Source organism: Myripristis murdjan, chromosome 13 (assembly GCF_902150065.1).
Source record: "Myripristis murdjan chromosome 13, fMyrMur1.1, whole genome shotgun sequence".
Lineage (NCBI taxonomy): Eukaryota > Metazoa > Chordata > Actinopteri > Holocentriformes > Holocentridae > Myripristis > Myripristis murdjan.
In genome coordinates, this window is record NC_043992.1 from 20,348,849 (window position 1) to 20,374,538 (window position 25,690).

Sequence of the window (25,690 nt, forward strand, 5' to 3'; positions counted from 1 at the left end):
TCATTTGAAACGGACATTTATTTTTGGTTGTAAAGGCAGCATAAATGAACCTTAAGTCATTCTACATGGCAAACACTACTCATCTCACACTCTAAGCCAGTGAAATCAAATATTAAGGTAGGGGAGACTGGGGTAAGTTGAGCCAAAGGGTAAGTTGAGCGACCCCCTGTTGCTAGGAAATGGTAAAAAATATTGATCATGTGACCAAATTTAGGAGGAAGGTATCATTTCATGGAGTCTGTGAAGGTAAGAACCACATGGGTAAAATGGTTAGACATTTATTTCCAAAAAAACATTTTTTACTCTTGAAAGTGAATTTAGTCTATCATCAGTTTTATAAGAATTGCGTTAAGACCAAAATAGATCATTTTAAATTTGTTTTATACATCAATTGTGGTATCTATGAGCTACAACATGAGGTCATAAACCTAGCATAAAAGTGCACCATTTTAGCTGTGGGGACTAAAAAAGTCAAAATGGCAGCTCTGGGGTAAGTTGAGGAATTTGGCCAGGGGTAAGTTGAGCCACCAGCCTTTACGAGGGTTAAATATTAAATCTCTAAAACTCCCCAAACCTCACAGAGTTGGTCGTACAGCAAGGAGGTCCAAGCAATTTGTATTCTCCTGCAACCTTGATAGGTGGAATATTGAATGAAAGCCAGGGGCGGAGCTATGTGGTGGCCAGTGGTGGCTGTTGCCACCAAATGTATTACATTCATATGTTCATAACTGACCTTACTGTCAGCAAGGACACCAAGAAACTAGTGTTCTAGTGTTTTCTTTCCAAAAACACAGCTGTTAATGTTCTCTTCCCAAGCGCACTTTAAGGCCTGTTAAAACAGCTGTTTATTGTACCTGTTGAATTGTGTTTAATACATAAAAATACACATGAATGTGAAGAAGTGACTGTTATTTAGGGAGGAAGAAGGTGAGGGAGGGGTGGGATGGAGGTGGGGAGGAGGGTGGGGGGTGAGTAGGGATACGGCTCAACTTACCCCACTCCTATGCTCAACTTACCCCATACACGGGGTAAGTTGTGCCACGAGACCACTTTTTTTGGACATGCTATATTATGGAAACAGTTATGTTTACACTCATTGTGTTTGTTTGAAGAGATGCACAACATCCTGAAATATATGCAGATATATTAGTTAGCGACAAAACTATGATTGCCTTGATGTAGTGATCCTAAATATGAAAAATGGCTCATCTTACCCCAGTCTCCCCTACAGTTGGAAATAGTATCCCAAACAGATCATCTTAAACCATTTTATTTACATTCAGAGGACTATGCTTTTGCTGCTTTTAGTTCCATTATTTTGCTGATGTTGCAGAAAAGTGCAAAACTTGTAACTTGTGCTGATCACTGCTGCATGAAAGTGGAAACCTTATAAAGGAAGCTGTATACAGGCTGACAAGGGAGCACACAGAAAGGCACCGAGGTAAACAAATGCATCAGGGTAGGCAAGAAGACAAAAGGCAGGAAAGCAAAAATATGAATGTGCATACACATACGCAAATGAGCAAAATTCCCATTTTTAGCAGAGCGTGTGTGGCGCTAATGACACTGCTAATGAGGCCATTAGCAAGCCAGTAAGCAGGCTTGAATATCTAGTACAGGGGAACACACACATACAGACACACACCAAATTCAACTCCCTCCTGAAGAATCATCTCTATGCGAGCAAGTTTAACTTTATTTGCTTCTCTTTTTCACTGTTTTGCACCATCAGTCCTTGCTGCCACATGTATACAGATTTTCTCATTATGTCTTGTCAGTCTGTCGATGTTTAGCTTCACCCCACCCCTACCCCCTTTTCTTTTTATCAGTGATATGTTGCACTTTTTCCCTTCTCAATTTACTGGAACAAAACGTAAAGGAGCAGCGGACCATTTAATTCCTCAGTGTCATTTTCTCTCAATTCGACACACATGCACACCTGTTTAGGCATGGTGGGGGAGTTGACAGTGTTACAGTGCCTACTCTGCGCGCCACGAAAGTGAAATTCAGTTTCCCGTAGCGGAGAAATCAGGGAGACAGAAGCGCTGTCAAGCTGTCAAGTTATTATCTGAAGCAAGGCCAGATCCACCCCTTGTAAAAATAAAAGACCTGCTTGTTATTCACTTGACTTGGCCCTCAATGTCATGCTGGCTAGCTGTCAGTCTGCTTCATCTAATGTGGTGGCTGAGTCATTGTGTCAAACTCTATTTGCCTCCTTCGTTCTGTGGATTTAGGTGTGTGTGCGTGTGTGTATTGGGAGAGTCTAGTAAGATGTGGAGGGGTTTACTGAGTCCGTTTTCATTCCAGCTTGGCAAGAGTGTAATTGTGTGACTGATTTGAATCCTTTTCTTTGTCTTTGCAGGAACCTTGGAAAATCAGGACTTAGAGTATCTTGTTTGGGATTGGGTGAGTAGACTCGACTCTACACTGTACCTCAGCAACCACAGCAGACTTCTCCATCAGTGAACACACAGCGACTGTTATATTCTATAATAGCTGTGTGCCAGTGATAGTTAAAAGACAAGTTTGCTTTTTTGGAACCAAGGTCCTATACAGATTTTCTGGCCTCATTGTCAAATGTAGAGACGAAATGTCGCTTCCCTATGTTGTTGCTCAGCTACAGCAGCAGTCAATGGGGCAATGGTAAATGGGTTTGAAAAACTAAGATAACATTACTTTTCTGAACCAGAGGCTTGGTGTCTTTGAATATTCTCCTGAAAAAGAGTATGCACACCCATCATTAAATCAACTGAACTGCTCCACTACTTTATTTCACAAACCAAGTATTACTTTTCAAACTGAAAACTTCCACGCTATAGCTACACTCAGACACACACACACACACACACACACACACACACAAACGCATGCGTGCATACATATACACATACACACACACACGTATTTCTATGGTTTATGGGAACTCGCTTTCCTCTTTGTCTTTTAAATGGATGAGTAGCATGAATGACTCAGTGGTTAGCACTGTGGCCTTATCCTGTGTTTGAGGCCCTGGTCCTTTCTGGAGTTTGCATGTTCTTCCCATGTTTTCTCTGTTTTCCTCCCACAGTCCGAAGACAACCAGGTCATGTTAATTGATGATTGCCCATCGGTGTAAATGTATGTCAGTGTGTTTGTGAGTTAGGCCAAGAGCACATTACATGACCACATATTGCAGTACATCTCACATTTGCCGATCTACAGAGGCACTGAATCCTACAGTGTCCTACATCGAAACAGCGCATACAGACCACAACCCAATAATGCATGAAGTGGCCGCATTTTTTTTTTTTTTTGCACATTCATACATGCAGATGGAAAGAAGAAGCAACTAGGGATGATCAGAATAACAATCAGTTGGAGGTAAAAAAGTTGCCATATTAAAAGTTACATCATGCCCTGTGTATTTGCCTGCTCGTCCCTCTACTATGCAATGAACAGGGTGATAACATAGCCTGTCCTGCTGTAATCTAATTGCCGCATGTGACAAATAAGCTCATTGTACCCTCTCACACTACAAGAGTACTGACAAAAATTTCCGACATGCTGGAAAATTATCCAGACATCATCGGGAGGTCAGAACATGACGTGCTGACCTTCTTGTGCGATGTGAGCAAAGACGCGCTGTTTTTATTCCCATCTTGATAATTTGTCTGGGACCATCTGGGATGCCTGAATTAGCTGTGATATAATATGCTGCACACCTGACCTTAGCCCTGTGACAGAGAGGCAACGTAGTCACAGTTTTCTTGCCTTGCTCCCAGTGCATGCTGGGATAAGCTCCAGCCTCCTGTGTGGCATGTATGTAAAAGCATAGAGAGAAAACGCAGAAAAAACATTATAGGTAACAGTCTGACATGTGTCTTACACTGTCCTCTCGATTTAAAATGTTCTTTTAGATGAGTAAGCAATAGGTGAGTTGTCTGCATTTGCAGGTGACTACGGCACTGATGTGCTGTATTCACTGATGTGGGTGGTTGGTAAAAATTTTCCACTTCTCATAGCAAGGTCAAACCCACTTAGCATGAGAACTGGAAGAAGACGATTCTCTCTCTCTCTCTCTCTCTCTCTCTCTCTCTCACACACACACACACACACACAAACACACACACACACACACACACACACACACACACACACACACACACACACACAAACACACAAACACACAAACACACACTCTAGCATTCCAGTTGCCAAAAGCATCCCTCTCTCTGCCTCCATGAAAAGCTCTCAAACAACATAGGAGTGTTTGTGGTGTGTGTGTGTGTGTGTGTGTGTGTGTATATTCACTTGCGCTTGCTCTCATTTTCTTGTCCACCTCACTATACACAAGAGCGAATACAGTGTTGCATAAGGCAAAAATGAAAATAAAAGCACCGCAAACACACGCACAGAGACAGAGAGAGCGCTTAGAGCATTGTACCCCAGTACATCACTGGTAACATTCACGATGTCCTCATGTGCACTAAGAAAGATGGAGAGGCTTGCTTTAGAGGTTAAACAAGGTCAACTCGGAAGGGAATGATGGTAATGGGCAGAGATGGGCCAAGGGTAAGAGTAGGCCAAGCTATTTGTGTGCACAAACAGTAAAAATCAAGATGCATTTATCTAAATATTTTCAATTGACACTGTGGAGATCTCTTATCTTAACTGTGGCCACTATCAGTAATGAGTAATACTGGGTCTCCCTTGGCTCCTAGCCAGTTCAATATATACCTACACTCTCAGCCATTCACATCCATTAATCAATTGAATCTTGGCCCAAGCCTATTTTGTTACCTTATGGTGGCTATGCCAAAGTTAAGATTGCTGGCTAAATATCAAATCCAAAAATGCCAAGTCAATACTTGTGACCTTGTGAAAAGTTCTTCCTACATTGTCTTAGAGACAACAAAGTCAGCGTAAGGACACATCCTTGCAGTTTGAGGTCGACAGTATACTTGATGTTGTGGACATGATCAAAGATTTTCGTTCCGCTGGCTTAAAACCATAGGCTATAGCTCTGCTCACATAATTTATAATACATTTTACGTGCTGGGTTTGGTTTACCAAGTTATTAATGTGTACCCGACAAATAAGTGATTCACTTAGCTTGAGTGAGGAGTGAAACTGGGTATCACTGGCATAACAATGGAATGAGATATTATTCACCTTATTAGGCTGCCCAGTGGAAGAAAATAGGATTGGTCCAAGTATGGAGCTTTGTGGCACACCACGTGACTGAGGACTATGAAGCCAAATAACCATCAATAGACAATGAAGGGAAAGGAATTTATGAGCAGACTTACAAACAGAACAAGTCGAGAATGATCTATGAAATACCAACTCACTGCCTCAGTTTATCAGTAAGGGCGCAATAGGCTATGGCATCAAAAGCAGCATATCGATGATGACAATTTCACTGTTCTCCCACTGATACAACCTTTTCCAGCACTTTTAAGATGAGGGGACATTTCAAGATGGGCCTGTGGTTGGTCAGAGTAGAAGGATTAATACTAGAATTTTTAAGAAATAGACGTTGAAGTCATGCATCTGCTAGTCTGATATTAGTCTGGTAAAATTTGGAGAGTTAACAGTTAACAGATTTTTTTTTCTTTGTTTTGTTTTCTCTTATCATTTTGGCTGTATTTCTGTTTTGCCTTACACTGTATTCTGTGTTAAACTAAAAAAGGGTTTAATCTAGGGTCAGCAAAGGTTAACTTCAATGAGACAACCTTTTGGTGCAAAGCAGAGTCTTTGGTTTTTGAGAGTGTAGTGTCTGAGTGCCCCTGCCCCAGGTGGCTCATGGTAGACTGAGGAGCCCGACTGACTGGTCGAGCTGCCTGGTGAAGACGAGGTCAGTCTAATGCCAGCTGCCTGGCACATAGTGTGCCCAGGGCAGACATGACACCAGCCAGGGAGGCAAAGGCAAAGATGATAAATGGTGTTTCACTTGAAGGAATGGTGCCAACATGAACAAGGACGGTGTGTGTGAGTGTGGGTACATGTGTATGTGTGCAGTTGGCTGGTTGACTGAATGCATGTTCTGCCAAGGAGCCTGTCTGATGTGACAACTGTGATCACTTTGGCTGACGTATCTACAATAATTTTCCACTAGGTGGTCATGTTATCCACTAATACACACAGACACAGACGCACACACACACACACACACTGCAGTAGATGTAGGAAAAACAACTGAAACGTATGCTCGGCACAGTCATGTCTAATCCTGATTCACACTCTTTGTGGTTATCTGAACCGCAGCCAAGAGGAGATGTAGCTGTCGCAGAAGTCACATTTCCTAAATAACCAATCTGAAACTACAAAATGATGCCCCGCGAGAAACAGTGGCTCCCTACATCTGCCTCATTTCCATAATGGTTTAATGGATTGAAGGCATTTTTTCCACATTATTTTAATGTTTCTTGCTGTGCAAAATTCCCTCAGCCGTTTTTCACATTTGTTACAAAGCAGTACGCAGTAAGCAGTCATTATTGCCAAGATTTACACAAATTTTCAGGCTGTAAAAGTTTGGCTTTTACATTTAGAAACACTGAGTAAAACAGTCCAATGTTTTGAGTAATGTTTGTTTACCACACTTCATTTAAAGTCATATGAAATGTATCAAAAACATACATGCCTATACCCAGAATTTAGTGAGAAAAGGTCTAGACTGCATCTTTAATACATGCTTGCTGAATTATTGCAACACTGCAGCTCTACACCAAAGGTTGTTTTAAAATATACATGTCTCTGTCTGTTTAGCCAGCAGAGAACTGCTCCCTATCCGTATAAAAACAAATGGGAGGAAAACCACCATAATGTGAGATACACTTTATATTGTAGCATTAAAATATGCACATTTCACATCGTTTATACGCTGCATGTATGTTTAAGCCATTGTGTTTTTGGTGCAAGCCCATAAACACTGTCAAAGGTGCACAGGCTATTTTAAGTCTGTAATAAAAATGTGTTTTGCATATTACAGTGGTTTCCCCCAATTTATTTTTATAGTTATCACGGTTAATATTACCATATTTGGTTGTCCTCTTTGCACAAGCATCTTAAATGGAGCAAACTTCTAATCAGGGTTAACAATTAAATATGTGAACCCTGTGTGCTTGATTTAAGCTTTAAGATAATTTGTGCTTAAGCTTAATTTGCAAATGCTGTTTAGCCTTTCCAGTAATGTAACATCTTTTAAGGTTAATAGATGATTTCAGTTACATCTAGGAGCAGCGGTGGGTGCATCCTGATATTTTAAACAAGGGGAGGACACGTTGTATTATACTTGTTATGCACTATTGTGCACTGATAGAGTGATTGCCCTTTCTGCATTTACAGATGTGTAGAGATTAGGTTTCTGTATCCCATAGCCTACTCACAACCTGCAGTAATTTCAGTGGTGTAAATCTGAACCACTTAAGGTATGCAAGTGATGCAAAAAGTGTTGGTCTCACAAATCCCTTTCCTGGCACTCTACGTTTTCCATTTACAGCGCTGGTGATATGTTGCTCCCATCAGCACTGGAAGTAGCGTACAAGCCAAAATTAAAATTGAACTGTGCCCCCTGGCCTCGCCGGCAAACCACCCAGCCATGTGACATCAGAACCAATTGTGGGCAGGAGAAGGTATCAGAAGAAGAGGGGCACAAGGCTTAAGTTTGCCTGTAGGGACTTGCACACAGAATATGGACACAGCCTGAAACACTGCAACTCGCACCCTGCTACATGTCTTTTTGTCCTAAAAGGGACAAAAAAGGGGTGAACATCAACACTGGCGAAATGCCCTTTAGCTAGGCTAGGTACCTGAAACCGGCCTCTTGAATGAAAATCCATTTGTACAGATACTGTATGTCTATATGCACAAAGAGTTTTGTATGACTTGACCATCTAAAGTTAAATTTGGTCTTTAAACATGTCTGTTCTTTTCTACTGTATACGTGTAGAATCGTTGAGAGAATGACTATGACATTAATAAAGGTTTCTGAGAAATTTGTTTACAGTTATTTACTCTTTGTGTTGAATTTACTCGTAGTGCGTTAATGCAAGAGACAGGCCGCACATGCAAATAATATAGCACTCCACAGATGCCATGCCTGTCCCAGGACCACAGAGAGGGAGGGAGGGAGGGAGTGATGGAGGGGTGGAACAATGAAAGCAGGAAAAATGAGGAGGACAAGAAAGAGAGCAATCAAAAGCAATGAGAGGTCAGACGATCTGTACAGTATGACTCTTGTCTTGTCATTTCTGCGCTCACACCCTCTATCACCATTTCTCTCTCTCTCTCTCTCTTTCTCTCTCTCTCTCTCTCTCCCTCTCTCTCTCCCTCTTTTCCCAGGTCATCCCCCACCCTCCTCCTGCACATCCTCTCCTTCCCTCTGTCTTCATTCTCCCTATGTCTCAGTCTCCCTCACCTCTGAATGAATGGAAGATCAGTAATAGAAAAAAAAATCCTTTTCTTTCCTCTTCATCTTTAACCCACATTTTCTCCCACTGTGCCGCTCTCTCACCTCTCTCTTCCTCACCCCTCTTTCGTTCCAGCTTCCTCCATCCTTCTCGCTCTGTGTAATTGTTTTCCCCAACCTGATCTCACAGAAATCCGTGAAATGAGCACAACCTCTTAACAACGCATTGCGTGCTCCTGGCACATAACCTGTTATAATTATGTGTGGCCACCACAGAAACAGCGTCCACTGAAAGTCAGTTAGGATCCGTGTCGTATGGCCACCACGCAAACGCTGTCCACTGAAAGTCAATTTCATGTGGGTGGTAGTTCATAGATCCCGGAAGTGCAAATTTAATCAAAATAAAATAATAAAATAAAAAATAAAAAATCGCCAGTTTTCTAGACTAGGCCTACCATATTGACCCGCATAAAAGACGACCCTGATTTTAAGATGACCCCTCTTTTTCAAGACCATTTTTTGGAAAATAGGCTACTTTTTATATGGACAAAATCTTGTTTGAATAAAAAAGCCACCGACCTGCATCAGGCGGGTCGGCCGCGGCACCGGCACCCACCCGGTCAGGTCTGCGGGATCTGACAGGTGAGCGGTCAGTGCCGCGGTCGGCCCGCCTGGTGCCATGGCCGGTAGGAGTAGTATCTAACATGGAAGGGCGCAAGCCAGTAATTTCGCCTAGGGCGGCACATAGGCAGAACCGCCACTGTATAGTTTATAATGTCATCATTTTCATATTTTTCTAGTCCACAAAAATCACATTTTAAGCCATTTTGAAATCAATGAACGAAATTTTATTTTAATCTGAAAAACACCGGCGTTACCAAGGCAACGCGCTTCATGCTACCTGGTGACTCCCGGCTTCTCGGCTTCAAAGACGTCACGCCGTGGGTGGTGGTTCATAGATCCCGGAAGTGCAAATTTAATCGGTATTCTGAAAAAAAGGTCTGATTATTAGCCATAACGTTGTAACCACCCAAGGCAGACTTACCACGAGCTATGAGGATGTGTAACGATGGCATGTGTCCACAAGTCCCGTATAATATCAACTTTATTTTAAGAAAACACGTTTTATTTGCGATATCATATCACGGAGAAGCACTACATTACCCATAATCCTAGTGTTTATCAGCGACGTGTCTGAATTGACAGCTTTCATCAATAAAGTCAATAAAATCTAATAAAGTGCATGAAAGTTGATAATGTGCTGATATGTTACGCCATTGAACACAACCCTTTCAGTCAGCGAAACAGAGCGGGTGGACAAACCGTGGAAACACGTCAAAAATAGCACTAAAGATTTATATAGTCTATATATATATTTTTTTCATAACACATCTTTATTCGTGGTATAAATATAGGCTACATGTTACGGTTATGCTTTTGCTGTTGAAAAACTACGGTATGTATGGTTTTTAAACCTAAATTCACAATGTTTATCCTAACCCGGAAGAGGGGTACCAGAACTACAATTCGTGCAGAGTTGCAACACACAGAGCAGTCCTGCGCCATAGCTTTTGTAGTTCTAACATGTTATGTCTATTATATGAAGTGGTGATCACTAATTTTGCAATCTTAATCAAAGTTTTTGGGTGTGGGAAGAACGCCTGAATGGTCAGATTTTAATTTTTTTTTTCTTAAGATAGTGAAATCATGTTTTTTCCATGTTTTGACACTAGTCGGTGGCGCCCCCTATTGGTTTGCCATCGGACATGATAGTAGAGGTCAAGAGCTTTCCAAAAATGTTGACCCCATGTCTGTGCCATTTTTTGTTGCTGCACTGTAAGCCTTTAAAAGTGTCTCAGGTGGCCATATTAAGTTAATGGGAAAATCTGAAATATGAAACATTGAGTATTTTATGGGGAAAAAAAGCTTTGAAATGGTCCAAATTGAAAAGTATGACTGTGTATATGACTAACATCAATATTCTAAATAAATTTGGCCATTACATACCCCCTTAAAGAAGTTTGACTGATTTTATCAAGCTTGGCCCTAAAAGAGGTCTGCAGATGTACACCTGAGACAGCCTTGACTTGGAGCACAATGAAAATCAAACTTTGTCACAGAACAACAATGAAGACATCGTTTGAAAGGTCTTGACCTATGGAGTAACATATCTCAGTGTGAGACCAGTGGGCAGTTCCTGCTCCCCACAAGTGCCCTTTGAACCTTGCACCTGAGACACTTTTAAAGGCTTACAGTGCAGCAACAAAATATGGTAGAGACATGGGGTCAACATTTTTGGAAAGCTCTTGACCTCTACTATCATGTCCGATGGCAAACCAATAGGGGGCGCCACCGACTAGTGTCAAAACATGGAAAAAACATGATTTCACTATCTTAAGAAAAAAAAAATTAAAATCTGACCATTCAGGCGTTCTTCCCACACCCAAAAACTTTGATTAAGATTGCAAAATTAGTGATCACCACTTCATATAATAGACATATCATGTTAGAACTACAAAAGCTATGGCGCAGGACAGCTCTGTGTGTTGCAACTCTGCACGAATTGTAGTTCTGGTACCCCTCTTCCGGGTTAGGATAAACATTGTGAATTTAGGTTTAAAAACCATACATACCGTAGTTTTTCAACAGCAAAAGCATAACCGTAACATGTAGCCTATATTTATACCACGAATAAAGATGTGTTATGAAAAAAAAATATATATAGACTATATAAATCTTTAGTGCTATTTTTGACGTGTTTCCACGGTTTGTCCACCCGCTCTGTTTCGCTGACTGAAAGGGTTGTGTTCAATGGCGTAACATATCAGCACATTATCAACTTTCATGCACTTTATTAGATTTTATTGACTTTATTGATGAAAGCTGTCAATTCAGACACGTCGCTGATAAACACTAGGATTATGGGTAATGTAGTGCTTCTCCGTGATATGATATCGCAAATAAAACGTGTTTTCTTAAAATAAAGTTGATATTATACGGGACTTGTGGACACATGCCATCGTTACACATCCTCATAGCTCGTGGTAAGTCTGCCTTGGGTGGTTACAACGTTATGGCTAATAATCAGACCTTTTTTTCAGAATACCGATTAAATTTGCACTTCCGGGATCTATGAACCACCACCCACGGCGTGACGTCTTTGAAGCCGAGAAGCCGGGAGTCACCAGGTAGCATGAAGCGCGTTGCCTTGGTAACGCCGGTGTTTTTCAGATTAAAATAAAATTTCGTTCATTGATTTCAAAATGGCTTAAAATGTGATTTTTGTGGACTAGAAAAATATGAAAATGATGACATTATAAACTATACAGTGGCGGTTCTGCCTATGTGCCGCCCTAGGCGAAATTACTGGCTTGCGCCCTTCCATGTTAGATACTACTCCTACCGGCCATAGCACCAGGCGGGCCGACCGCGGCACTGACCGCTCACCTGTCAGATCCCGCAGACCTGACCGGGTGGGCGCGGTACCAGCCGGTGTCGCGACCGACCCGCCTGATGCAGGCCGGTGGCTTTTTTATTCAAACAAGATTTTGTCCATATAAAAAGTAGCCTATTTTCCAAAAATGGTCTTGAAAAAGAGGGGTCATCTTAAAATCAGGGTCGTCTTTTATGCGGGTCAATATGGTAGGCCTAGTCTAGAAAACTGGCGATTTTTTATTTTTTATTTTATTATTTTATTTTGATTAAATTTGCACTTCCGGGATCTATGAACTACCACCCACATGAAATTGACTTTCAGTGGACAGCGTTTGCGTGGTGGCCATACGACACGGATCCTAATTGACTTTCAGTGGACGCTGTTTCTGTGGTGGCCACACATAATTATAACAGGTTATGTGCCAGGAGCACGCAATGCGTTGTTAAGAGGTTGTGCTCATTTCACGGATTTCTGTGAGATCAGGTTGGTTTTCCCAGAGCCCAGCTGCTGCTGTGGACTGCTTGTTATTGGGTTAAAGGAGGTTGTACAGAGGTTAGCTCTGTGCTGAGGCAAGATCACAAGTGCTTTGACACATACACACACACACACACACACACACACACAGAGGGAGAGAGAGAGAGCGAGAGAGAGAGCTAGAGAGAGAGTGCCTTCTTCCCATTGGGTTAAATGTCAGAGATGAAATTTTTGTTGTTGACTGGTGTTTGAAGTGTGACCCCGGTTGTTTATGCATCCTCTCCTCCTGTCTCCTAAGGCAGCTTTGACCTGGATATTTATAAATCATTACTTTATGCTATTTAGTATTGCAGACTTCCAGTCAGCTTATCATGAAAAGTTCAGTATAAGCAGCAGGAAGCAAAAAAGACTTGATGATGTGATTCTTAGCCATTAATACCATTCATTCTTCTGATCACAAAGGGTACCTAACTGTACCTTTATTCAAATACACACCAGTCAAAAGCTATTCATTTGAGTGCACGCCAAGCTTGAAACATAATCACTGGTGCATAAACTAACAGGAGCCATTTTTTTTTTTTTTTTTTTTTTTTGTCCCTGAGTGATCTCTAGATTGAGAGACCTTTCACAACTACACCACTTGTTAAAATTCAGTGCACTGTTCATTGGTATGAGAACTGAATCAAATTCAATTCATTCCATCTCAATCATACCAAAAAAAATCTCATTTTAAAATCACACAGGGGCGTTATTAATCAGCTCAATTCACATGCAAATGAAAATGTCTCATACGGTGTTGAAACTTTTACGGCCATCTGTCAATAATGTCAAAGCCTCATGAATTAATTGAATTAGAGTGGACTGAGGCTGAATTATTGCAACACAGACATGCTTAGAGTGGATTAATTGATAAATGAATGGATTACTGAACTTGAACATGCTTTATGATGTGTCTCTTTGAATGTCCAGGTAATCTGCTGCTACAAACAATTCACAATCACCTTTTTATTCATTAAAGGCCATCTCCAGTTATTTCGTGACCTTAGTCATTTTCAAAAGGCTTCCTGTGACAGTTCAACTATATTTGGGTGGACCTCATCAACTCATTAAGTCTGAAAAATGTCACACAACCAGTTCATTTGAAATCACTTGGAAGCAGTATGGTTACAACTGTTGGACAGGTGACATTCATTTTGACTCAAATTTTCCTTAATGTAGAAAATTATCCCTGACCCTATTAAGGGAGAGATTTATAAAGGAATGAGGTCATGAAATCACTGGAAGCAGACTTTAAATGCAGCTAACAGATTGACTGCCAGGAAATTTAGTGTTGGCTTTATTGCACAATCAATATGCGCTGTGGTTTCAACAGTGCTAACTGGTTTAAAAAGGTGCATGTGTGTGTCAGAGAGTATGTTTACAACTGTACACCCGTTTTAATTGGCTGACAGCGCAAACAATGTGAATACAGAAATTGTTGATCAGCATCTACAGTATAATCTGAACCATCAGCATTTCTGCCTTCTTGTCATTATCTGTTCTTGTCCTCGTCTTGCTTTTTGTCCCAACCGCGCAGATTGCTGCTGTCTTTCTCTGAATGCTTGCTTCACTGGTGCAGCACTGTTGTTGCATTAAAAAACAGCCTTATTTAGAAAATTCTGCAGTCCTGCAGGGTAGACCAGGAGCAGGGGGGGTGGATCTCTACGTGACTGTCACTGTGGTACTTATATTGTGAAACTCTGGACAAACTACCACTGCAGATTCTGTGCCTCAACTTTTTCTTTCCTCTTGACTTTTCTCTTCTTTCCTCCTTTTTTTCTCATCCTTTAAAAGTCCTACTTTAAAGTTTAAGTTTAGATCAGCATCCTGAGGGCCAGCATCCTGACTACGTAGTCGTGTGTCCCTCCGTTTCTCTCTTTTGCTTCCTTTCACTTTCCATCCTCTAGCCTAAGACTGAGTCAGATATGCATTTTCAGTAATCTTCAAAACCCTCACCTTGATAAATCCCCTCAACAACTGACCTTCTCCAAACTTGTCATGTTACAGTTGCATCCAAGTATGTGTCCTACTCCATGCTGCGGTTATTGCTGCAAGGTTGATGTTTCAAAACGTATTTGCTTTTGTGAGACAGGCTGCAGTGATCGCGGCTGATGATTTTAGAGTGGACATGTAGGTGGGAGCAGAGGGCGTAGACGAGACAGAAACAGATCCAGATATACCAGTGAACAAAGGAGCACGTTTTTGATGTAGAAATCAATAGAACTTGGAGAGGCAGTGCAGAGGACTAGCCGGGCAGCAGAGCTGGAAATAGGTGCGAAGGACAGAGTGTGATTCTGTGTGTGTGCATCTGTGCATCATGTATGCACAACAAGAATGTTCACCTTACCACATACACTATATGGACAAAAGTATTGGGCCACCTACACATTAAACCTACAGGAACTTCTCTGACATCCCGTTCTAAATCCATAGCCATTAGAATGCAGTATGGAGTTGGTCTCCCTTTGCAGCTAGAACAGCTTCCACTCTTCTGGGAAGGCTTTCTTCAAGATTGTGTGTCTGTGGGAATTTTTGCCCATTCATCCAGAGGAACATTTGTGAGGTCAGACACTGATGTTGGACGAGAGGGCCTGGCTTGCAGTCTCTGTTCATCCCAAAGGTGTTGGATGGGGTTGAGGTCAGGGCTCTGTGTGGGCCAGTCAAGTTCTTCACACCAAACTCACCCAGCCATGCCTTTATGGAGCTGCTTTGTGCACTGTGGCTCAGTCATGCTGGAACAGAAAAGGGCCTTCCCAAACTGTTCCCACAAAGTTGGAAGCAGAGAATTGTCCAAAATGTCTTGGTGAGCAGAAGCATTAAGATTTCCCTTCACTGGAACTATAATGCCGAGGCTAACCACAGAAAAACAAACCCATAGCGTTATCCCTCCTCCACCAAACTTTACAGCTGGCACAATGCAGACAGGCAGAGAACGTTCTCCTGGCATTCACCAAACCCAGACTCGTCCATCAGACCTCCAGATAGAGAAGAACACGTTTCCAGCACTCCAGACTCAAGTGGCGTCGTCCCTTATATTGCTCCATCAAACACTTGGCATTGTGCTCTGTGATGTGAGGCTTGCATGTGGCTGCTCGGCCATGGAAACCCATGCCATGAAGCTCCCGGTGCACAGGTTTTGTATTCATGTTAATGGCAGAGGAGGTTTCAGCAGTGTGTTGGCAACTTTTACACATTGTGCTCCTCAGCACTCAGTGACCCCGCTCTGTAACTTGGTAGCTGAGTTGTTGCCAAGTGGCAGCAACTCAGCTGGACAGATGGACAGTGACCGAAAAACATACTGCAAAAGCAACCCAAAAGTTACTGAGAGCAGAGAAGTGGAATATTCTTCAATGGCCAAGTAAGTCCGCGGACCTCAACCCAGCTGAGCTGCGTTTCACCTGCTGAAGACCAAACTGAGGGCAGAAAGACCCAAAAACAAGCAGCAGATGAAGGCAGCTGCAGGAAAGGCTTGGCAGAGCATCTCGAGGGAGGAAACTCAGAATTTGGTGATGCTGGCCATGGGTTCCAAACGTCAGGCAGTCATAGACTGCAAAAGATTTTCCTCCAAATATTGAATATAATCCTTATAATTAGAGTTATGTATATTATATATAGTTTGTCCAATTACTTTTGAGCCTCTGAAAATGGGGTGACAATGTATAAAACTGGCTGTAATTCCTAAACAGTTAATGCCATATTTGTGCAGGGAGAAGGGGTGGGAGTACATAAGTTTCGACTTCTTCCCACTCCTTTTTGAACATATTTTTCATTGTCTGTTATTATTCTTGTTTTGTTTTGTTGTTGTTCAAAATAAACTTTTCAAATCAAATCAAATCATATTTTTATTCAACCCCTTAAATTAATGCTGAAAGTCTGCACCTCAATCACATCTTAGTTACTCCATTTCAAATCCACTGTGGTGGTGGACAAGGGCAAAATTGTGAATATTGTGTCATTGTCCAAATACTTATGGACCTGACTCTATGTAGAGAAGGCCTAGGTCTAACTGAGACTTAATATCCTGCACTCCTTTAAACTAATAAAAAATTACAATGGGGTGAGATAATTTAATTTAATTTAAGACAATTTAAAGATAATTTTTAATAAAGTTAAACCTATTTCAATAATTTTCCCGAAACTTAATGGCAATGTCGTGACTTAAGATGGATAATTATAAAGAGAGACAGTTACTTTTAATGCAAGAAAATTCTTGAAAAACTCCAAATATGTCACACTAATGGCAAGCTTCCTCACTTGTTTTAATCAAAATAAGATTTAAGACTCAATTGCAAACCAAATGACTTAAGATTATAATTTTTTTCTAGAGAGTGGATGCAGAGCAGGGCAGGTCCAGAGTAGAGTCTGGAGGGTCCAGGAGTAAGAGACAGGGTCCAGAGTCAGAGCAGGCGGACCCTGTGGGGAGAACAAATAAGGTTCAGATTTCTGGAGCAGGTAACAAACAGAATGCAAACTTGCAAATGGGAATGGCTTGAAGCATAGTTTACTGACTGTGACAGAGACTACCCCGCATTCCAAATCGCATACTTCTACTTTTTACTTTTAGTATGTACTGCAGCTGCCCTTACAAAGTATGTAGTGTGTGATATGTGTGTTGTGTTGTCTTCTGTATGTGGGCGTGGCTTGTACACACAGCTCAGTCAGGGCGACGCAACTTCTCATGCGCAAAGGATTGTGGGCCAGAATGGCCAGAAAAGCATGCTGAAATGCATACTGCAACATCTGACCGGATGTAGTAGAACATCCTGGTACTCTTGACATACTGCATCTGGCATACTATGTATTGGGACATACTAATTATTTTTTTTTGCCTACTAAATAGTATGGGAGTTTGGGTATTGGAATGCACGGTACGATCTGGCAGTGTGGATCTGGTAGAGGGGCGTCTTGATTTCAGGATGTGAAGCAGCAGGTGATGTCCTGCCTCGACACCAACACACCTGCCTCCACTCAGGCAATCACACACACACACACACACACACACACACACAGGGTGAGCGTGAAAGAGAGAGAGACTGGGGGAGTGGCAACCAGTTAGGGAGGAGCAGAGCTGGAAGTGGAGGGAGTGACAGAGTGCAGATGCAGATGTAACAATTATATCTCACATAGGATTTTCCTATCTATTCCTTTTTCCATCCTCTCCTCTCCTCTTATTGACATGAAGTGGACGGATGGCCGGTTCATGCCCTAAGTCCCCCCACTCTCTAAATTAAAGTCCTGCTATGTAAGATTTTATATTTTTGTGAAACAGCGCCCTTACAGTTCCTAAATGCAGTTCTCTCTTCCACCACTGTAGTCAACTTGTGAACATGTGCATTTCTTTACAAGCTGGAGCATTAGGAACAGTTTTTCTTTATGATTAAAAACTAGCAACTTTGCTAAAACGGCCAAACATAAAGCACCTACAACAACACAAGACCCAGCAAGCGAGCTAATATCACCTACCAGTCCAGCAGCAGGGATGCGAGCTCGGCGTCTGTCTTGCAGCCTTTGACTTTGCGAAGCTCTCACCAACGACTAAAAGTCCAGGGGCATCGTAGTGCGGGGAAAAGCGGGACTGATTACCCAGGGCCACAGTGGGGGAGGGGGCCCTCAAAAGGCCTGAAATAAAAAAGGTTTGCCTATTGGCCGGCTATACAAGGGCCCAATAAGATTTCTTTTCATGGGGCCCAAAATCCCTGGCAGTGCTCCTGTAAAAGTCAGTCCAATATTTACTCCAGTCATGCCTCTTGCTCAGTCTGTCTTTCTTCCTCCTCTCTTCCTTGCTTTCTCCATCAGCGGTTTCTTCGGGTTTCTTGCGCTCTGCTATGATTTCTGTACTGAGAACGGCTAGCGAGCCAGCTGGACACAGGTGGTGCTGGTGATGTGGTGACATAGGGCTGCTGGTCAGTTAATATTAAAGACAAAGACATGTAAAATAAAGATAAGCGAATATAATCCACCTCTGTCACTCTCACCCACCCCCACACAAGCAAATGCACCATGCATACACAACTGAAAACACCTCACCTCTCACTGATTTGTGTTCACCTTTCAAAAGCCTGTCTGACCTCTCACCTCTTAACCTGTGACCTCGCCTTGAAGTAAATCACATTCATTGTGAACTGATTTGCCTAACAAGAGTTATAGCATTTACTCCCTCAAAAACTGATGAAAAAAGAAAAACAAAAATCAAAAACTAAATGATAAAAAAAAAAAAAAAAAAATCACGTTCCATATTGGTCATTCATCCTCTATAGCTCCTAAATTTCTAAAATACAAATCTTTCTTTTTTGTGCTTTGTTTTGTCTTGATGTTATTGCAAATGAGGGGGCGACCTCACTGACTTTCAAAGATAAATAAGGGTTGAATGAATATTTTTTCTTCAGTAAGCAGCAATTTGAGTCATTGCCAGCTGAAAGGTTTTTTTTTATAAGCCAAGTCAAACTGTATTTTGCTGTTTCATAAATCTCTCCCGGACAGACTCATACATCATTCTTATGCATTTTATTAGAGAAGTCAGACTGCAGGTTGGTCTGCAATTTAATGCCTTGCATGAAGACACTTTGTCAGCATTATTTGGGTACATTAGATGTAAAACAATAACCTTTTTGTGCTAGAAATTAAACCAACAATGTAGGAGTCATCACTCACTCTTTCTGTCTGTAAGCCAACACAGTGAAACCCTGAATCAGAGAGTTGGAAAGGCAGTTAAACTCACACATCAGGTAGAAATTGATTTATTGAATTGTTATTGTGCCAGGGGAAGGAGCCAACAGAGGCTTCAGGCATACCTTCACAGACCGGGGTAGTGTCTTACGAATAAAAGCCTTTATTTAGAATCGCGAGCTGTCATAATTAAAATGCCAGCCAGTTTCTATCACACAGGAACTTCATTAATGTGCTGTCGGTCATGCTTGCAGGCACAGGAAGCTTCTCATCACTCTTCTCCTTCCCTTCTTCCTCTTTCTTTTTCCTCTCTGTCTTCTTCTCTCCAAATGCTTGTTCTGCATTCTCTTGCCTGCCTTGCCCCCTCTTTTTAACCCTCCTATTATGTTTGGGGTCAATTTGACCCCATTCAGTTTTTAACGTCTCTAAATAAATACTTAACATCATTTTTTTGGCTTCATATTTTATGACTTTACCTAATTTAGTGGATACTACCGGGTAAACATGAAATTCACATGATGATATGTTTTCAGTGTCCTGTACGCATTTTGTATGCATCGGTGGTGTTTGGGGTCAATTTGACCCCAGGCTGTTTTAGCTGTATAAAACACCGTTTTACACTATTTTTTTTTTGGTTGTTTTGGATGAAAATGAGGTCACTGTAACATGCAATTTGATAATCTTCAAAAAACTTCCCTCTGCTTTAGGGCCTTAACCTAACATAACCATACCTGAAGTAGTACAGGAACCACTGACATGGGTGGATATGGGGGGAGATATTGGGGAGGGGAAAACATAATACCTACGAGAACTTCAATATTTCCCGCGCTGTGAGGGTGGGGAAATATGGTTCCCACGACGACATTGATAGTTCCCACCACATGGGGGGGAGCAAACATATAGAAGCTTGCACAGCAGCCTTCTAAATCATTTCTCTTGTTGCACTGTGTACTCTCACTTTATGCTCTCTCAGTTGAATATGAACGCGAAGCAAAGGTTTTCTGCCAGTGAGGTTTTGTCAAAGCTCTTTGACAGTGAAAGTGACACAGAGACATGTGTCAGAGACAGAGGATCATGTTGAGGAGGACCCTGGTTATGAGGCATCCTCTGATGAGAATGAAACCCTCAGTGTTGACCCTCCTGTTGTCTCTCAACCACCAGCAGACACGTTACCTTCCAAAAATGGAGCGGTATTATGGTCCCTCTCCCCACATGAACAACAGGGTAGACTTAGTGCTGCTAATGTCTTAAAAATGGTTCCAGGCCCCAGCAGATACGCTGTCAGCCATGTCCAAGACATAAAATCAGCATTTGAGCCCTTTGTAACACCATCAGGTGGGGATATACTTGTGATGACAAACTTAGAGGGGAGGTGTGTGTATGGGGACAGTTGGAAAGACTTGGATGTGACCCATTTGCAGGTCTACATTGGGTTACTCACTCAGAAGTTGTGTTTCTTTTTCCTGGGGTCAAATTGACCCCGAACATAAGACATGTTACTACCTTGATAATAGAAATTGATTTTCTTTCCAAATGTTATAAATAACAAAAATCTGTTCTTAGAAATAATATATAGCCATTAAAACACCAAAAAGATATTTCTTTCCAATTTTAGGTCAATCAGTGAGATTTTATGGTGATTTGCATATTTTTCCATAGTCGCGTAACAGGAATACTGGATGTATAAGTGGGGGTGGGGGGGGAGTTATGTTTTATTTAAAGGGCTATTTAGGTAGTCAACAAAGAAACATAAAGTACCTGACACATAACTTTGGTAACAATTTTAATTATAATAATTTTGTTGAGGTTTAAACTGCTGGGGTCAAATTGACCCCAAACATAAGGGATGTTAGTAAAATTTGAACATAACAGGAGGGTTAAGTGCATGGCAGGTGTTGCAGGGAACAAATATTAGCATACAGGTGCATGGGAAACGAAGAAGACTGAGGAAAAGTAAGGATGAGGGATAAGGAGTGATGAAAACTGAGCAGAGAACAGAAGATGGAGAATGAGGAAGTGGTTTTGGAGTCAGGGGCCTCCAGTCAGTCAAGGGCCACTTTAGATACCCTCATACAGTCGATGTAGATTTTTGTAGCTGCTCTGGGTATTTTCACTCTTGTGTTTTCTAGGAAAAAGACACTTACTTTTTCAGGAACAGAGAGAGTTTGTAGCTCTTAGTGTGCCTGTTCACATTTCAGCTACAGAAAAAAGAAAGCACACTCCAGTTCAAACAGATTTACTATTGTCGCATGGCAACATCAAGTGCCACTACTGGCATTTTCCACCAGCAGCTGCTTGTGAAAAGAGCGGCTTGTTGTTCACAGAGCTTTCATATCTATCAAACAGAAACTCAGTGGATTGCATAAGACGCGAGAGTTCTGCTGGGTTTTCATCCCTGCTGAACTCCAACAGCCTCGCTGTCAGCCAGAAAGCTCAAAGCCAACACTGGACATCATCTTCCATGAATACACTTCCGCTATGCTGGAAACAGCTTAGTGGGCACACACACACGCACACATGTACACACAGCTGCACACACTCATACACTAACATGCAGAAGCACATCTTGCACCCATATAATGATAAGTAACACACCCAGGCATATACATTAAAGGTAATCTAGGCTGTCTCTATAGATGTTTATTGTCAGTACAGTTACCATGGTTACTGGTGTTAATTAAGTCCAAGAGCAACTTTTCCACAAGCTTGAACCGCTGATTATTATTATTTTCCATGCCAACCAAACGTTCTTGATAGGAAAAAACAAACAAACTAACAAAAAAAACAAAAAAACAAGATTAGACTTCTGACTTCTGCTGATGATGCATCTTGGGAAATGCAGTTTTCTCATCCCTTTAGGTTTAGGTAATATTATTATGCACCAACAGATTCAATTTAGCCTCAGGGTGTCATCTGCATGCTGAGCCTCGGTGGGGATGGCGTTATCATGATGTATGGAATAATGAGCTCTACAGCGTAGTTATATCCTGAGCAGATGGTAAATTGCCTCCGTACTGTCCCGTGTGCCGGAGGTTTATCGTATTCACTCTGACAGTCAGGCAACGGAGGTCAGCAGAGTCAAGTTGAGTTTTCTATTCATTTGGTGTGAAATTGTGAGGAGTGGGTGGGGTGGTGGGTAAGAGAGAGACAAAAAAAAAACAAAACAAAAAAAAACAACACTGATGACAGGAAGAAAAGCAGAAAGGAGAAGAGAGGATTTAAAAACAACAGGTTGAAGTTCCTACAGTGCTACAATATAAGTGTGTATACATGCTTGTTCAAAATAATCTTGTATTGTCCAACATACTTGGGGAATAAAATTCTTGTAACTAAAATTTGATACAGGTACAATAACATAACACTCCAAAAATAAAATATTTGCTCAACCATTTCCTGACCTGTTATCAAATTTGATGGAATTTTATTTTACCTTTTAAAAGCGAACAATGCAAAATTGCTAAGGGTGTGGAAAGTGTGGAGTAGGCATGTAACTCGCTCATAGACTATGTGTAATGCACCTTTAAAGTGTAACTAACTGTGAAGTGTGACCTCTAATGGTGAAAAGAAGGGCGCCTGATCTTTGGTGGCAGGTGACGTCACCACCTCTTGTAGTTTGTGTGGTTTGGTGACGTCACCTGCCACCAAAAACCAGACGCCTCAGTCCAGGGCCGGACTGGGAGATTATTTCAGGCCAGGAGGTAGTCATCCACCCAGGCCACCCGGGGGGGTCACTATAAGAATAATGGAATGATTATATCCCATTTGTTGCACAAAAAAATTAATCTCAAAGGCAGTAAAAAAAATATGGCTTGTAAATCAGTGATTTTAAAACCTCAATCCTTATTTAATTTCAAAACTTTTGAATTTCAAGTCCAGGTCCTGCATTTCTACACTGTACGTGTAAAATCTAATCCTCAGTGTTAATTCAACTCTAACTGAGAGTGTACATGGCCTAAAGAACCTCCTACTGAGAAGAACCAGTGTGTTTTAGAAAACTCACTTGCTGAAGCATCACTTTTTTTTGACGGTGCGACAGCGAAGGGGGGGCTGAATAACAAGGGCAACTTGAGGCACTTGGCAGCGTCTTCCTCGAGTGCCTTTCTTTTTTTCTCTCTCTCCCTTTCTGCCCCACCTTTCCTCTTTTTTTTCCCCGGATTTGGATTGGGGTCCATGGAAAAATTTATTTATCAACTGCAATGTAATCACTAAACCTTTCCTTCCGCCTCCTCCGCTCTCCTCCACAGTCCAACACACTCGCGCGAGTCGCCACACCCCCTCCTATGTTTACAGCGTGCTCGGACTGTTGGGGCGGGTGTTAATCAAAACAAACCAATCACGTCTTGATCTTGTCACAGGCTGCTGGCCTCTGATTGGCCTGGCCTGGCCTGTCCCTCTGTAAGGGACAGGCCAACCGGAGAGCGGACCGGCATGACAGCTGATTGGCCTGGCCGGCGACCTGTCCAAAAAAAAAAAAAAAAAAAAAGACCAGCAGGCCAGTGACAGGCCGGCGCTTCGGGAATTCTCCCGGTTCTCCCGGGCCTGCCTCAGTCTTCAGATTTGAGTTTAGGGTTTATTTACTCTTTGCAAAAGTAATAAATGTGGTAAACATTTTACCTGGTCCTCTGGCTAAATTTTGATACAGTACATAACTTTGCAGAGTGGGCTGACATATTTTGAAAGTCTGACCTCAAACAGCTCAAATTCCTGAGATTCAGTATCTTGTGCAAGTTGCTCCTGTGCTCGAGTGTAATGTAGCCATTCTGTAGCTATGGTAAATTAGGCTAAAGTACCATACCTATGGTAGAGGCTAAGCAGTGAAGGAGTTTTTGAGTGGAAGGGAGCAAGCGTACACAGCAGCAGTGCACCTACATGTGCACAAGATGTGATTGGACTAGTGATTAGTTGTTTGATTTATCTCAAACAGATTTGAACAAATAAGATTATACCCCCAATCCAACACTGGACTTTTTTCTCAGCGCATTTAGTTTGGACTGGACCCTCTGAGCAGGTCCCCTGCATACATATAAGCCATGCACCTTATAAAGCCTCACTCCAAACATTTAACTGATACAAAAATGCATTTCTCCCCCTGTCTGATGGGGAAACGGGACAGTTTTAGGTAGCTCAAACTGCTCTCCAGACATCATCTGCATGGGAGGCACTTCCTGCCACAACACTGCTACATGCATAATTCAGTGAGAGTGTGTGCTGAGGATTTAGTGTCTCCTTTGGTTCGCGTGGCTTAGCCTTTTGTCTGGCTTATTAGCGGTGTTTGCAGGGCAATCAGGAACATGTGCACAGATTTATGCATGTATATTTTTCTCACAAACACACACACACATGTGCACACAGAGGCACAAATACATAAAAAGGGTACACAGATCATCACTGAAATGAGGTCATACACTTATATTACGCAAACACATACATACTGTACACACACACACTGACACAAAGGACTGAATGGATGCAGATGGCCTCTAATGTATTTCTCTTTCTTTCTTTCTTTCTTTCTTTCTTTCTTTCTTTCTTTCTTTCTTTCTTCTCTGTTCCAGGAACATGGGTGACATTCGGGGGACAGGTGACAGATGAGGTATGAAATGTTTTCCCATACTTTGCATGTGGAGTTCACTGGATTCTACTATTTGATTGATTAATAGATTTTGTAGCACAATAGTGATAGGAACTGCTGCTGCCTTGTCTACCCTGAAAAAACAAACAAACAAACAAACAAAAAAAAACATGTTACTTATGTGGCAAGAAATGAAAGAATATTGAATCTTGCGTTTAAATGTAGCTCAGCAACAAAGCCTCATATCCATTTTTTTTCTCTGTATCACTGATTCATATAACACCAGAGTGACGCAGCCTCAGCTGAGTTTATGGAAGCTTTTACTGCTCTAAACACCCGTGCAGGTCTTTGTCAAGGAAAATCCTTTGAGGCAGAGGACATGATGCATCTTTCATTACCAATGTTGGTGGATTATCTTTTTGGCTGGGTCCTTGGATTTCTCTTCCTAAGAATGATGTTTTTTTTTTCTCTTCCATTGCTGATCTAAATACAGTTTAAAAGAAATCAGGAGTTTTCATGAAAAAAAAAAAAAAAACATTGAAACGGGCACCAACATTATGCCTGTTGACTGCTTTCGAGCTTGTTGATGTCATGAAAAAAAATGTTTTACCAACTGATGCAAATCACATAACAGAAAAACTTGCCATTATGGTTAAGTGTTAAGTGTTAACACCTAAACACATAGGATAAGACAGGGTTTTGTAACTGAACAGTTTCAGCATTGAATGGCCACCAAATTTGTAAGAAATGAAAGAATTCAGTAAATAACAATATGAATTTAAAAAGTCAAGCCAGCTGAGTCCCATTTGTACAGTGAACCATTTAATACCTTTTTTTAAATCATCCAGATCATAACTGATAATAATGTTACCTAGATAATAGTTGAGTGTGCACCCAGTATTTAAACAATGGTGTAGCATCATGCCTTAATCCTAAAAAGAAAAAAATGAATTAAAATGTCTCAGATGGCTACTACTCTACTCAAAGGGTGAGATTTCTAAGGTGGTGAAGGTATTATATTATTCATATTTTAGGGTAGAAAAGTATTGCTTTGCTGACGTCTGTGACCTGAAAATGTAAGCCCTGCCTTATTTCTGCCTGAGTTTTACACACT

At 41.5% G+C, this 25,690-nt stretch overlaps 1 protein-coding gene across 2 annotated transcripts in view; it reads left to right on the forward strand.

Annotated features, from left to right (window-relative positions):
• The window catches only part of kcnab1a (potassium voltage-gated channel subfamily A regulatory beta subunit 1a), a 145,583-nt gene that overhangs the window by 86,761 nt on the left and 33,132 nt on the right, over positions 1–25,690 (forward strand). For both annotated transcript variants that reach the window (XM_030066905.1, XM_030066906.1), the window contains exons 2-3: positions 2,363–2,406; positions 24,560–24,597. In XM_030066905.1, coding sequence (XP_029922765.1) covers positions 2,363–2,406; positions 24,560–24,597 — 82 coding nt within the window. The remainder of the gene's footprint in view (positions 1–2,362; positions 2,407–24,559; positions 24,598–25,690) is intronic.